The sequence below is a fragment of the Pelobates fuscus genome, chromosome 3, assembly GCF_036172605.1.
Source record: "Pelobates fuscus isolate aPelFus1 chromosome 3, aPelFus1.pri, whole genome shotgun sequence".
Classification (NCBI taxonomy): domain Eukaryota; kingdom Metazoa; phylum Chordata; class Amphibia; order Anura; family Pelobatidae; genus Pelobates; species Pelobates fuscus.
The window spans coordinates 84,144,858-84,158,671 of NC_086319.1; the positions used below are offsets into that span (position 1 = coordinate 84,144,858).

General features: G+C 42.6%; 1 protein-coding gene across 1 annotated transcript; it reads left to right on the forward strand.

Moving 5' to 3' along the window:
- Positions 1–2,697: 2,697 nt before the first annotated feature.
- THOC3 (THO complex subunit 3) lies at positions 2,698–11,172 on the forward strand. Its single transcript, XM_063447325.1, has 6 exons — positions 2,698–2,930; positions 5,486–5,642; positions 7,217–7,421; positions 8,503–8,664; positions 9,304–9,404; positions 10,372–11,172. Exons 1-6 carry the CDS (start codon positions 2,760–2,762, stop codon positions 10,533–10,535), a joined length of 960 nt encoding a protein of 319 aa, XP_063303395.1. The 5' UTR covers positions 2,698–2,759; the 3' UTR covers positions 10,536–11,172.
- Positions 11,173–13,814: the final 2,642 nt, after the last annotated feature.

Below are 13,814 nucleotides of genomic sequence, written 5' to 3' on the forward strand. Positions count from 1 at the left end.
TAACCTTTTCTACTGCTTATTAAAAATGACTAAATTTCCCCTATTATTTCAAGGTCTGGCCCTTTTAATGCCTCTACTTGTCTTGATTCTAGAAATGTCAAAGGCAAACTCCCTCTGTTGCGTGAAGGAAAATAGAACTAGGGGAAGGGATATGGTGCTGTAATAGTTTACTGACTGCTATCACAGTTCCTCATTGGACAGCTGAGCTTGGAGATGCATCAATGTCAAGTCCCTTATCCCTGCTTCCAGACAGTACTCTCGGCTGATTTACTGTATCTAGCAGCCTTATAATATCAAATCTTAGGAACTAAGAAGATTAATCTCAACAGAATATGAATAAAGATTATTTTTAATACAGCCATCCAAAATTGATACTAACGTAATGTAATCAGCTCTAGTTGGTGCAGAGATGGCAGCAAGACACTCCATGCTGATATTGACCATTCTTTTTAAAATGTGATATATACCTAATGCATTTATAAGCAAACAATCCACTATAGTAAAATATAAAATAATACAATTTAAAAAAAAATCACACTTAAAGGAAGTCACCAAGCACAATAATAACCACTTCAGAATGCCGTAGTAGTTATGATCAAACCATTTAGTAACAAGTTGCCTTTCTGCCTGGGGTCCGCTGGGTGCCCCTCCACACCTTCTCTCCTGGATGGAGAGCCAGGCCCTCCTGCTCAGTAGCTTCCGTTAGCTGTCCTGAACCAAGTCAGTAGTGCAGGGTTAGCTCATTGGCTGAGGGTGTTCGCAGATTGCTCCCAGCCAATAAATTAAAGGAACACTATAGGGTAAGGAACACACTGACCCTATAGTGGCTTGCCCCCCCACTTAGCCCCCTTGAAAGCAATTAAAACTCACCTTATATCCAGCGCCGCGCAGGTCCGCTGGCACTAGCCCCGCCCCCTTTGTGACATCATCAGAATTGCTAATTTTTAGCCAATCCAATGCTTTCCCATGGTTTGGCCAATCAGCATCTCCTCATAGAGATGCATTGAATCAATGCATCTCTATGTGGAAAATTCAGCGTCCCCATGCAGTGCGTGGAAACGCTGAATGGCAGTGCTGCCTACGTTGCAGCACTGCCCCAGGAAGCACCTCCAATGGCCATCTGAGGAGTGGCCACTTGGAGGTGTCCCTAGGGGCAATATAAACACTGCTTTTCTCTGACAAGCCAGTGTTCGCATTAAAATGCCTCAATGCAATGATTATACTCACCAGAACAACTATATTAAGCTGTAGTTGTTCTGGTGACTATAGGGTCCCTTTATGCCCTACACTCAGAGGCGTGACTAGAAACCACAGGTATCCGGTGCGAAAAGTGCCCAGTTAATTTTTATCTATTTATTAAAACTGTTGAAGTATAACTTCTAGAAATCTTTGCAGTACTTCCTGATAACATGTACAATTGTGCTATTATATTGTCATTAATCGAGTGCATCATTTGACACAAGCATATAGAAACATAGAAACATAGAATGTGACGGCAGATAAGAACCATTCGGCCCATCTAGTCTGCCCAATTTTCTAAATACTTTCATTATTATCCTTCAAAACACTACACATTACAAGGAAGCACTGGCAGCTATCTCTGCTGAAAAAAGCTTGAATCAATTCTAATCCCACACAGCATACCACTACACCACAATATTAAGGGGGATGAAACTAAAATGGATGATAGAAAGCGTAAATAAAATGAGGAATTAAGAGATGGTAGGAAGGTAGGAAATGTGAGAGACAATGAAATGGAATGAGATCAGAATGTGCCATGGAGGGATGAGATAGGGTGACAGGGTAATTAAATGGGAGGAAGGGTAACATGAGGCATGAAATAAATGGGAGGGTAAATGAAATGGTGGAGGGAGGTACTAGTTGGGCAGAAGGTGGATGAGTGAACAATGATGGATGAGAAACTTATTTGAGGAACTCTGATACATTCTTACTGGCAGGCAGGTAGTAAAAACAATTTGTCCTTTGGACTTTAAAAAATAATCAACAAGTAGAGGCATTAAAATGGCCAGACCTTGATATAACAAGGGAAATTTTGTCATATTTAGTAAGCAGATGAAAAAGTTACAGAGGAAAGGAGAGAACTTTAATAATAATAATAAAGTATTTAACCAGGAAAGGTACATTCAGATTACTCTGGTTTTCAATTAATAAATTCTAACTGGTATAAATATAAAGGTGTAAAAGAATGCCATCATCATCAGAACAAGATTAACCATAAGGCGGCCATAGGCAGCCGCTGAGTGCCAGGGGTTAGACAGAGGCCCTGAATCAATGAATTTGTATAGACCCCATTAACCATACCAATGTGAAGGATAAAGGGGGCCCCAACTGGTAACCTGCCTAGGGCCCCATGGGATCTTAATGCTTCTCTGATCATCACTGAGCTAGGAAAATATTTACATTTCTACAGTCATTAAATAATTAAAAGTAATTCTCCACTGAGAAGCTGCATTAAAGTCACTGCTGCTTATCAGGATCAATCTGTGTTAGAAATGTCATTAATTTCAGCCAGCAGTGCAGCTACCAGAGCAAATCTCCGCTATCTGACCGCACTGTGACTGACAGTAACAACATCCCATTCACACAGAGCTCCCCCTGCACTCAGTACAAACAGAGCATGCCAGGCCATGGTGCCAGGCTAAGAACCGGAAATAAACATTCCGACGTCATCAGTTCGCGACACCGGAAGTCCCTCCCATGACGCCCGTTGGTCCCAGGTGAGCTTTGGAGGTGGTGTCATGTCTGTCCAGGAGCTGCAGGAACATTTCCGAACCAACTGCAAGACTAGGGAGTTCCCAGCACACAGTGCCAAGGTTCACTCGGTGGCATGGAGCTGTGATGGCCGGCGCCTGGCATCGGGCTCCTTCGATAAGACAGCCAGCGTGTTCGTGCTGGACAAAGACCGGCTGGTGAGAGGAGAAAGGAGAGGGGGGACACACACAGGGGGCAATGGATGGGGGACAGGGGGCAATGGATGGGGGACAGGGGGCAATGGATGGGGGACAGGGGGCAGTGAATGAGGGACAGGGCAGGAAATGGAGGAAAAGGGCAATGAATGGGGGACAGGGCAGTGAATGGAGGACAGGGCAGCGAATGGGGGACAGGGCAGCGAATGGGGGACAGGGCAGTGAATGGGGGACAGGGCGATGAATGGGGGACAGGGCAGCGAATGGGGGACAGGGCGATGAATGGGGGACAGGGCAGTGAATGGGGGACAGGGCAGTGAATGGGGGACAGGGCAGTGAATGGGGGACAGGGCAGTGAATGGGGGACAGGGCGATGAATGGGGGACAGGGCAGTGAATGGAGGACAGGGCAGTGAATGGAGGGCAGGACCGGGCAGTGAATGGAGGGCAGGACCGGGCAGTGAATGGAGGGCAGGACCGGGCAGTGAATGGAGGGCAGGACCGGGCAGTGAATGGAGGGCAGGACCGGGCAGTGAATGGAGGGCAGGACCGGGCAGTGAATGGAGGACAGGACCGGGCAGTGAATGGAGGACAGGACCGGGCAGTGAATGGAGGACAGGACCGGGCAGTGAATGGAGGACAGGACCGGGCAGTGAATGGAGGACAGGACCGGGCAGTGAATGGAGGGCAGGACCGGGCAGTGAATGGAGGGCAGGACCGGGCAGTGAATGGAGGGCAGGACCGGGCAGTGAATGGAGGGCAGGACCGGGCAGTGAATGGAGGGCAGGACCGGGCAGTGAATGGAGGGCAGGACCGGGCAGTGAATGGAGGGCAGGACCGGGCAGTGAATGGAGGGCAGGACCGGGCAGTGAATGGAGGGCAGGACCGGGCAGTGAATGGAGGGCAGGACCGGGCAGTGAATGGAGGGCAGGACCGGGCAGTGAATGGAGGACAGGACCGGGCAGTGAATGGAGGACAGGACCGGGCAGTGAATGGAGGACAGGACCGGGCAGTGAATGGAGGACAGGACCGGGCAGTGAATGGAGGACAGGACCGGGCAGTGAATGGAGGACAGGACCGGGCAGTGAATGGAGGACAGGACCGGGCAGTGAATGGAGGACAGGACCGGGCAGTGAATGGAGGACAGGACCGGGCAGTGAATGGAGGACAGGACCGGGCAGTGAATGGAGGACAGGACCGGGCAGTGAATGGAGGACAGGACCGGGCAGTGAATGGAGGACAGGACCGGGCAGTGAATGGAAGACAGGGCAATGAATGAATAAACGGCAGTAAATAAAGCACAGGGCAATGAATGGAGGAAAGGGCAATGAATGGAGGCAGTAAATAAAGGACGGAAAATGAATGAAGGACAGGGCAATGAATGAATTAAGGCAGTAAATAAAGGACAGGACAAGTGAATGCAGGGCAGTGCATGGAGGACAGGGCAGTGCAATAAAAAAAAATTGTCAGCATACAGAATAAAATTTACTACAAAAATTTACTCGAATGTCATAATAAAATGTGCTAAAATAAATCTTATCTGTAAAGAAATATTACAAGCACTATAGTCACTACATTTCACTATACCATTTTTTTTAAAATAGTATGCACTATTTTTCCTCAGTGGGTGGCTAGTAATAAGCTGATTCTTTCATCCTATTACTTGCCGCCAAGGTAAACCTTTCTCTTACTGCAGCGGCTAGTGGTGTTAGGGGCCGGAGGCCTAACAAAAAGGGACATGCACTGTTTACTTATTTTTTTCAGCCTACATTGTGAGGCAACTGCCTCAGTGAAGCTAAAAAGTTATTGAATTAGACAGTTGTCTCAAAATGATGCATGTCCCTTTAAGGTGATTTGGAAATGTTCCCTAGTCATTTTCATAAAAATGAATGCAATCCTATTAATATCACAATTGTGCAGTACTTCTTACATAGGAATAAATGTAAGCACAAAGCCACTTCCTGCTTCAGGCACGGGTATGTTGTTGAAAGACAGATCCCAATCAGAGACACTTGGAGGCAATTATTCATTCTTGGTTAAAGCGACTGGTTAAATAGAATCTTTACGAAAAGCTCTTTTTGATAGACTTGTGATTTATTTTCCCATGCAATCAAAACATGGATAGATGTAAAGTAGGGATTATTTGTCTCATGTAATTGGAAATTTTTGGCTAATGGTGGAATGTCCAATGACTGATATAAAGAGGGATCATCTTGCACATTGTGCATTCGATGCTATCACACCCTATTTTGAACACAATATTATCTTTTGACTACTGGTAGGAGAGGCAGCTTACTTGAAGTACATTTTTCTTATCAGCCAACTTTTACACAAGCAGACATGTCGCTTCTTGGGTCTTTGCACAGAAGCCACAAGTGTCAGTACAGCTGTAAAGCATTGTTATCTATGCAGTGCCCACATACATTGTATTGTAATATCTCAACTGGAAAGCCATTTAACTGATTTATTCTTTTGTAATTGTCTGTGACTGATATAAAGACTAATTTGTGACCTCACCATTCACACTCCTAAATGGTGTTTTATATACTTTTCCTCTAGGTGAAGGAGAATAATTACCGTGGGCACACAGACAGTGTGGACCAACTCTGCTGGCATCCTAGCAACCCGGATCTCTTTGTCACGGCATCAGGAGATAAAACTATACGCATATGGGATGTTAGAGGGGCAAAATGTGTATCCACTGTTAACACTAAGGGTGAGTGATATCACTGTTTTATACATTATTTTATTATTAGTGGGGTACTTTACGCATTGTTAAAACACTTTTGCGTGATCCAGTGTCCTCTCCTACCATTTTACTAAAGCGGGGAGCTCTATTAAAGTAAAATTATAGTGTTGGGAATACAAACATATATTCCATCCTGTTCTGTTACCCTTTTAGATTTCTGCCTCCCTAAATAAAATAATTTTAAAAAGCATTTAAATTGCCTTGTTTTCGGTGCAGAGACTCAGTCCACACCTCCCATATTGTCTTCCTGTAGACTGACTCCTCTTCGGCTTCTTGTCCAATACAATACGTTTCACAGAGATGCACTGGGGATGAGAAGCGCATGTGCTTCTCATAGAGAGGCATTGACTTTAATGTTTCTCATAAAGAAGCATCAGAGGACTTTCATTGTGCTTGTACAATGTGTGAGAATGCTGAATATCACATAACCAAGTTTGACCCATAGGAACATAGAATGTGACGGCAGATAAGAACCCATCTAGTCTGCCCAGTTTTCTTAATTCTTTCATTAGTCCCTGGTGTTATCTTATAGCTAGGATAGCCTTATGCCTATCCCACACATGCTTAAACTTCTTCACTGTGTTAACCTCTACCACTTCAGCTGGAAGACTATTCCATGCATCCACTACCCTTTCAGTAAAGGGTAGTTTCTAATAACATTTTTAAACCTTTGCCCCTCTAATTTAAGACTTTGTCCTCTTGTTGTGGTAGTTTTTCTTCTTTTAAATATGGTCTCCTCCTTTATTGTGTTGATTCCCTTTATGTATTTACATGTTTCTATCATATCCCCCCTGTCTCGTCTTTTTCCTCCAAGCTGTACATGTTACGATCCTTTAACCTTTCCTGGTAAGTTTTAGCCTGCAATCCATGAATCAGTTGAGTAGCCCTTCTCTGAACTCTCTCTAAAGTATACGGTCTCCAGTACTGTAGCTCAGTTGTAGGAGCATAAGCACCATCTAGTGGCTCTCAGGCATACAGGAACTAGAGGTGTGTGTAACCTTGTAATGTAAACATTTATTGTTTCTCTATTTTATATTGCTGGAACAAAATGACAGGTCCACTGCTGACAGATCACTTAATTGAGATTGAGTTGCCTGTGTGCGCTTAGTGTCTGCACAAGTTAGAAAAAGTCAGCATACTTGAATTGGGGACTTTTAATCTGTGTGTGTGTACATTGCTGTAATTAACCAATTAAATTAAAATTTTATAAAAGAACTTAAAACCAAAACAAGGTGGGACACAAAGCGCATTTTTTTTGTTTTGTTGTGTGGGCTTTTTGTGTTTACACCACAGCTAATTTATTTAACCCAGAAAACTACAATAGCATTTACTGGGGTTAGTGGAGACTGTTCTACTTAAGGTAACAGGGACATTTAAAAAAAAGAAGTATTCCCTACACAGAAGTATTCCCAGTAGAGTACTAACACACAATTTTTGTTATTCTCCTCTTAATATAGTTAAATTGTTTATAGCAACAATATACCGAAACATATTTCTTCCATGCACTGAAACCACAGAAAGACTAAAACATTTAATTTCAGGAGAAAATATTAACATCTGCTGGAGTCCAGATGGCCAGACAATTGCTGTGGGAAACAAGGACGATATAATCACCTTCATTGATGCAAAAACTCATCGTTCCAGAGCCGAAGAGCAATTTAAATTTGAAGTGAATGAAATTTCGTGGAACAATGATACCGACCTGTTCTTTCTGACAAATGGGAATGGCTGCATTAATATTCTAAGGTGCTATGTTTGGTCTTTTACTACTGAATTTCTTTATTTCAATTGGTTTAAAATATCTGGCCGTGCTTTTTACTGGATATTGCTTACCACAAGATTTTGTAAAACTGCAACTTAAAGGAACACTACAGTCATCCAGAACACTTCATCTCTGTTAGTGCAGTGTCCTTGTTCTCTTAACCCTGCAATGTAAAACATGGCAGTTTTTTTTGACAAACTGCAATGTTCACATTGCAGGGTTACGTTCACCACTAGTGGCTGTCCGTATAACTAGAGGCACTTCCACTGCACTGACTGAGCAAAACGTGTCATGGAAGCCCCTCTATGAGGAGCATTGGATTGGACCATCGCAGAGGAGGGTATGCCTCCTCTGTGACGTCCCCGGGGAGGAGAGGTGAGCAGCGCCGACTGAACCTCAACATTGGAAAAAATTCAACTTTTCTATGTAAAATGGAGGAATGGAGTGTTCTTTTAAGTGTTACTCCCTAATGTCCATGTATAAGCGAAATATGTGACTTTTCGACAAAATTCTGTTTTGTTAGATGATAAGCCAATTCCTCATACAGCTCTTAAGGGAACACTTTATTGTCCATCGGTGCTGGGCCGCCCTCCACTTCCGTCAACGTCACCGATTGGAGGGGGGGGAGGGGGGGGTTGGGGGTGGTACTTAAAGCGCATGTGCGCACATTAGTCCCTCCCCATTGGAAAGCATTGACTGAAAGCTATCCTATTGCAGGACAACCTCATGCAAAGTATTGATTGCAATAGCTTGCTACAGTAGTTATGGTGCTTGGAGTGTTCCTTTAATCAAAGACCCCCAAAAATTATAAAGTCGCTGCCACGGTCTGAATGTAGAATTCTTTACCTCTGTGTTTTACTCTATCCTGAAACTGTGTCTGCATGTTTGGCTCACTGTCACTCATTGTTATGAGCTCTGCCCTTTTCTGTAATTGAATATGGAAAAAGGAGGAGAGAAGCATTGCGTGTTGCCTTATAATAATGTCAAGTTTGCAGCTTTGTTTGTTACATTTGTCTTGGCCATTTAATAGAACCTTTGACATCTTACTGTTACATTTCCTTTCAGTTACCCAGAACTCAAACCAGTGCAATCCATCAACGCTCACCCCTCTAACTGCATCTGCATCAAATTCGATCCTACTGGGAAATACTTTGCTACTGGCAGTGCAGATGCACTTGTGAGTCTCTGGGATGTAGACGAACTGGTGTGTGTCCGTTGTTTCTCCAGGTAGGATACTATTTTCTCCAGTCGTTATGATGTAATCTTTGAACCATGCTTACTTGGACATGTAGTGCGAAACAATATTGACACAAACAGGATTATTCACTAAAGTGAGAATTGAAAGTGAAATTCAAATTTAAGGTCAAAATAGCTGAAGTGGAAAAAAGTGAGCTGTGCTTTCAGTTAGAATAGCCTGACCTTAACTTTACAATTCACTTCTCGCTTGACAGACTATGTATAATGGTTGCAGTTATTATTTTTTCTACTTTGTATTTTTATTAGAGCTTCAGTATGTAGCTGTTGAGAGTGAAAATTACATTGGAGAATTAAAAACCTTATATAAACACACACACACACCCTCTCTCCCCCCCGTCCTTTTTTTTGTTTTTTTTTTCTTCTTCTTCAATGAATTTCTTATAAAAAGTCATGGTGGTAGTAGTTCTTTAACCCCTTAAGGACCAAACTTCTGGAATAAAAGGGAATCATGACATGTCACACATGTCATGTGTCCTTAAGGGGTTAAACACCCAGCATACGAATTCCTGTCCATTCCTAATAGCTTATTGCTAACAGAAATTCTTGTGCTGTGTAAAGGTTTGTCTATATCCACTATTTATGATTAAATACTGTTTTCTTTGATTACAGGTTGGATTGGCCTGTTAGGACCTTGAGCTTCAGCTTTGATGGCCAGCTGCTTGCATCCGCTTCAGAGGATCATTTCATTGACATTGCACAAGTGGAAACTGGTAGGACTTATTTTTCAGAAACCGTTGTTACGTAAAGGCAAATGCTGTGTAAAAACAAAAAAGCCCTAAACATGTAGGTTTTAATGTACATAAGTAATTGGTGCAAATAAATAGATGAGAAATTATTTGTGCCAATAGTAGTAAATGTATTGAAGCCCTAAAAAAACCTATTGAGTCCTATGCATTATAAAATCAAATGCTTCTCGTAGTGGAGTTGTCTGGTTACCCTTCTATGTGTGCCTACTCCATTCACAAAAGTTGCACAAATATTTTTTGCCAGTCAGGAAGAGAGAATTCCAGTTGGCTGATAAATGTATGTATGTCCTCAATGAAACCTAAAAAAGGTCTACATGACACCCTCTTCAGTAAGATTAAGTGGTTACTGTGATTAGAGAGACCCTTTCATGATAAAGAAACTTGGTATGGGGATTAAAGTCTTCAGTCACCATACAAATATGTAGAGTGTATGCCTTTTTAACAGATAAGTAAGTGACAATAATTTTGTTCACCTCCTAAAGCATTTTAACCTTTAAAAAAAACAATTTACAGTTAGCATTCCATTATATCCATAATTTACTGAAAAAACTCGTTTTTGTTTTGCAATGCACAATGGTCATATCCACTAAAACTACATTAGCCTTGTATAGTGTATAAAATAAAATCCTCCAAACCACACATTAACCTGACTAAGAACTTGAATGTGAATGTCTGCATAGCTTAAAAGTATATCCTTTGCTAATACGTGTCTTTCACTGAGCACTAAAAAAAGTTAGCAAGCTAGAGATATCTGAGAAATATGTTTAATAATATTGCCTTCATTTAATGGAAGTTAATGGAAGTTAATCATTTTGTCTTAATTGTAATCTAAACTATCAGCTTGCAATTAGGAAGAATAAACCAAGTGTAGAATAGTCAGGTCTCTGGAGTCCATGAATGTGCAGATAAACTGATAATTTTCATCTTTCAGGTGAGAAGCTTTGTGAAGTCCAGTGTGAGTCTCCGACCTTCACAGTGGCATGGCACCCCAAGAGATACCTTCTTGCCTTTGCCTGTGACGATAAAGATGGAAAATACGAAAACAGTCGGGAAGCTGGCACTGTGAAACTCTTTGGTTTGCCCAATGACTCTTAAAGGAAGGTGTTCATTCGTAGTTTGTGACATTTAACGACGATGTGGAACTGTATACTATTTAAAGAGCATCGATGAAGGCTATTGGCATCGCATTGACACCTAAATTTTAGGTGACTCCTTTATCGAGATTGTCCAGGAAATGCCTTCTTTATTACTCAGTTAATAGCACCAAGTGACAAAATATTATTTGTCATTCAGGCTTAATTTGGAAGTTAAGTTTTTTGCAATGACTGTAAGCTATTTTTTAATAATAACACCTAATAAAATGTTTGCTTTTTTTATTTTTTTGCTTTTTCATTATACCTGCAAATCTGAACATTTGCGATTTAGCCTAGCTAAATCGTTTTGAAAATGGAATTTGTAGGAAAAGATTGTAGGAATTTGAAGGGACTCCACCTTTGCCATATTTTTAAGCATGAGTCTAATCCTGATAAATATCACTCCCTACACCTTTTGCATTGTTTATCAGGTATTTCATAGTAATATGATGAACAGGAGACATGTGCATTCTCAGTACATAATTTTATTGTTCCTTCTGTGCTCTGTATGAGTTAGCGTTATTACGTGTACTTGTAACATGTCTTTGGGCATTAATCCATTGATTTTAATATCATTAAATAGTTTAGTGAGGAAGCGTGTAAGTACCTGCTCCAGTTTGATATAGTAGTAATTAGAGAACCCGTCTGGGCCCGGTGCCTTGTGTTTAGGTCATTATAGCATCGTTAAGCGGACCTCTTCCTCTGTAAATGGATAAGTTAAATGTGTCACTCTGTTGCTGTGTTATTCGTGGGAGGGCTACCTTATTGGGAAAGTGTCTTATAGATCCTGGGTGGGTTTGTGTGTTGCAAGGTCATTTTAGGTTAAGTGTAGTGTAGTATTTTGAAAATTCGTTGACAATGTCAGAGGGGTTATATAATTTAACTTTTTGGGATGACTGGATGAAAGGGATTATAGATTGAATATATTTTGCCTTGAGTTTATTCGCAAACATTTTCCCGGCTTTATTTCCCTGTACATAGTATCTCAATTTAAGTGTCCTCATCTGCTTTTCTGTGTCTAGCATCGATAGAGAGTGAAGCCCCTTTTGTATTGTATCTATTTGTTTTGTTAAAGTCTTAGCGCTTGACACACAAAGCAAAAGACAACCATCTATCCCCTCCCGTGTCAAGAGGGACTGTTCGTCTGCGTATTTCTTTTTCCTTCGCGAGCCACATTGAATTAATATCCCTCTCATCACAGCTTTGTGCGCTCCCCCAAATGGAATGTGGAGGGAGTGAGTCAGTCATATTGTCTGTGGCCGCCGTGGTGAGTGCCGATAATGTGGCAGTATCGTCTAGCAGCCCTCCGTTGAGTCTCTACTTCCCTCTCCCCCAAGCCGGGTGAAAGGACCGAAATGTGACTGTAACTGGGACATGGTCTGACCATGTTCGGGTTCCTATTGTCACCTCGTCTATGTTTGGCAGGGTAATTTTGTCCACCAGGCACATGTCTATACGCGAGTAGGTCATATGGACCTGGGAGAAATATGTGAAATCCTTCTCTGATGGGCCCCTGGCCTCGCTCCTGTCTAATATCTAAAATATTAACATATTATTTTTTTTCAAGGTGCAGTTAAAATCCCCACATATGATTGTGTGGCCTTTTTTTTTCATGGATCCAATTTCTTTAAATGTTTTACGAAGGAACAATATCTGGGTCTCGTTTGGGGTGTAGATAGACGCAATAGTGATTTGCATTCCGTTTAGTGACACCGCCAGTATTAAAAGTCGTCCCATTGGGCATACTGTTCAATTTCTTGGAATACCCCGTCTGAATGAAAGACCATAGAAACCCTTTTAGATTTGTGTGAGGAATAGGCATGGTATGCTTGAGGGTATTTTTTGTATGGATTTGTGGGGGTTTACAGGAGCAAAAATGGGTCTCCTGCAGGCATACTGCTTGGGATTTGTGCATGTCTTGTATCGCTCCGTGGCGTTTGTGTGGGCTGTTTAGGCCTTTTACGTTTAAGGAATACATTTTAAATGGTGGTGTCATGGTACTGGTATAGTTCATGGAGTTAGATTCCTTGCATTAGACCAACTGCACTGTATTAAAAGGAATTGAGTGTAACGTGGGTGCGTTGGGGCCCCTGTGCGAACTATGGTTTCCCTACGTAGTTGTAGCTGAGTTCTCTGTGCCTCTAGGGCTGTGGTAACCATGCTGGCATGGTGAGACTGGCCATGTGCATGGTAGGTATTCCTTGGTTGGTGTAAGGGTGAGATAGAGAAGAGAAATGAAGATTGTAGGTCTGGGGACAAATAGAAAAAAAAGTATTTACATAAAACTTTTGCTAAACAAGCACATTTAAGACCGGGATGGCAGAGAAGAGGGTCTCTGCCCATACTTTGGTCACGAGGTGGGGCAGAAAAAGTCCTCACCAGTAAGTAGACCATTTGATACCTTGTCTTAGCCAAACAAAACAAAAGCATGCAGTACATATATCAAAACATTAACAAACTTGTAATGCACTCCAGAGGGTCGTCCCAGACTTGTATGTCTAGCCCGTTTCCCGTTTCAGTAACTAGTTTAGATGGGTGATGACTGCATCATGTCGCCTATATTTGGGATACTGTGAATGCGATGAATGCAATCGCCCCCTCATGAGACCATGCGATAGGCCCAGTGGCTGTGGGTCTCCCCGATGGTCAGGCAGCTAAATAGTTGTGGATGTCACCATGGCATTGGGTGTCCCCTCTACAGATACCTGGGCCCACCCCATTCCAGCTCCTGTGTCAGCCTCCCCGCAACTGACTCTTAGGGAGTATGTAACGTGTGCACGCGCAGCGGCCGCCCCTGCACATTCATTGAGTCCCCAAGGAGGGTCCTGGTAATGTCGATGAATTCTCGCCTACGCACCATAACGGTAGCCAACAAGTCCGCAAAGATCTGAATACTTTGGTACGGTTCAGGTAGGTTGGATATCTTCCGTCCTGCGGTCATGAGATGCTCCTTTAGCCGAAGTAGTGGAATCTTGCGATCACGTCCTTTGAAGTGCCGGCTGAGAATCTAGCTGGTCTGGGTAGGCGATGTGCATGGTTGAGCAGCCATGCAGAGTCTTCAAGCTTGGGCACCAGTCTTACACAAGGTCTTAATGTATTGCTGTAAGGCGTCGTGGGGGACAGTCTGCGATTACTTTGTGTCCTGTTCTCCATATCTGCAAGTTTATGCTTCAATGTGTGGTGATCTTCCTCCAGCTGCTGGAGCCTGTCCGCCATTTCATTGTGTTCCATGCATAACTCC

Coding starts and splice junctions, on each gene's coding strand:
- THOC3 (XM_063447325.1), top strand. CDS start 2,760: ATGTCTGTCCAGGAGCTGCAGGAACATTTCCGAACCAACTGCAAGACT. Junction 2,931..5,485: donor TGCTGGACAAAGACCGGCTG/GTGAGAGGAGAA, acceptor CTTTTCCTCTAG/GTGAAGGAGAATAATTACCG. Junction 9,405..10,371: donor CATTGCACAAGTGGAAACTG/GTAGGACTTATT, acceptor TTCATCTTTCAG/GTGAGAAGCTTTGTGAAGTC.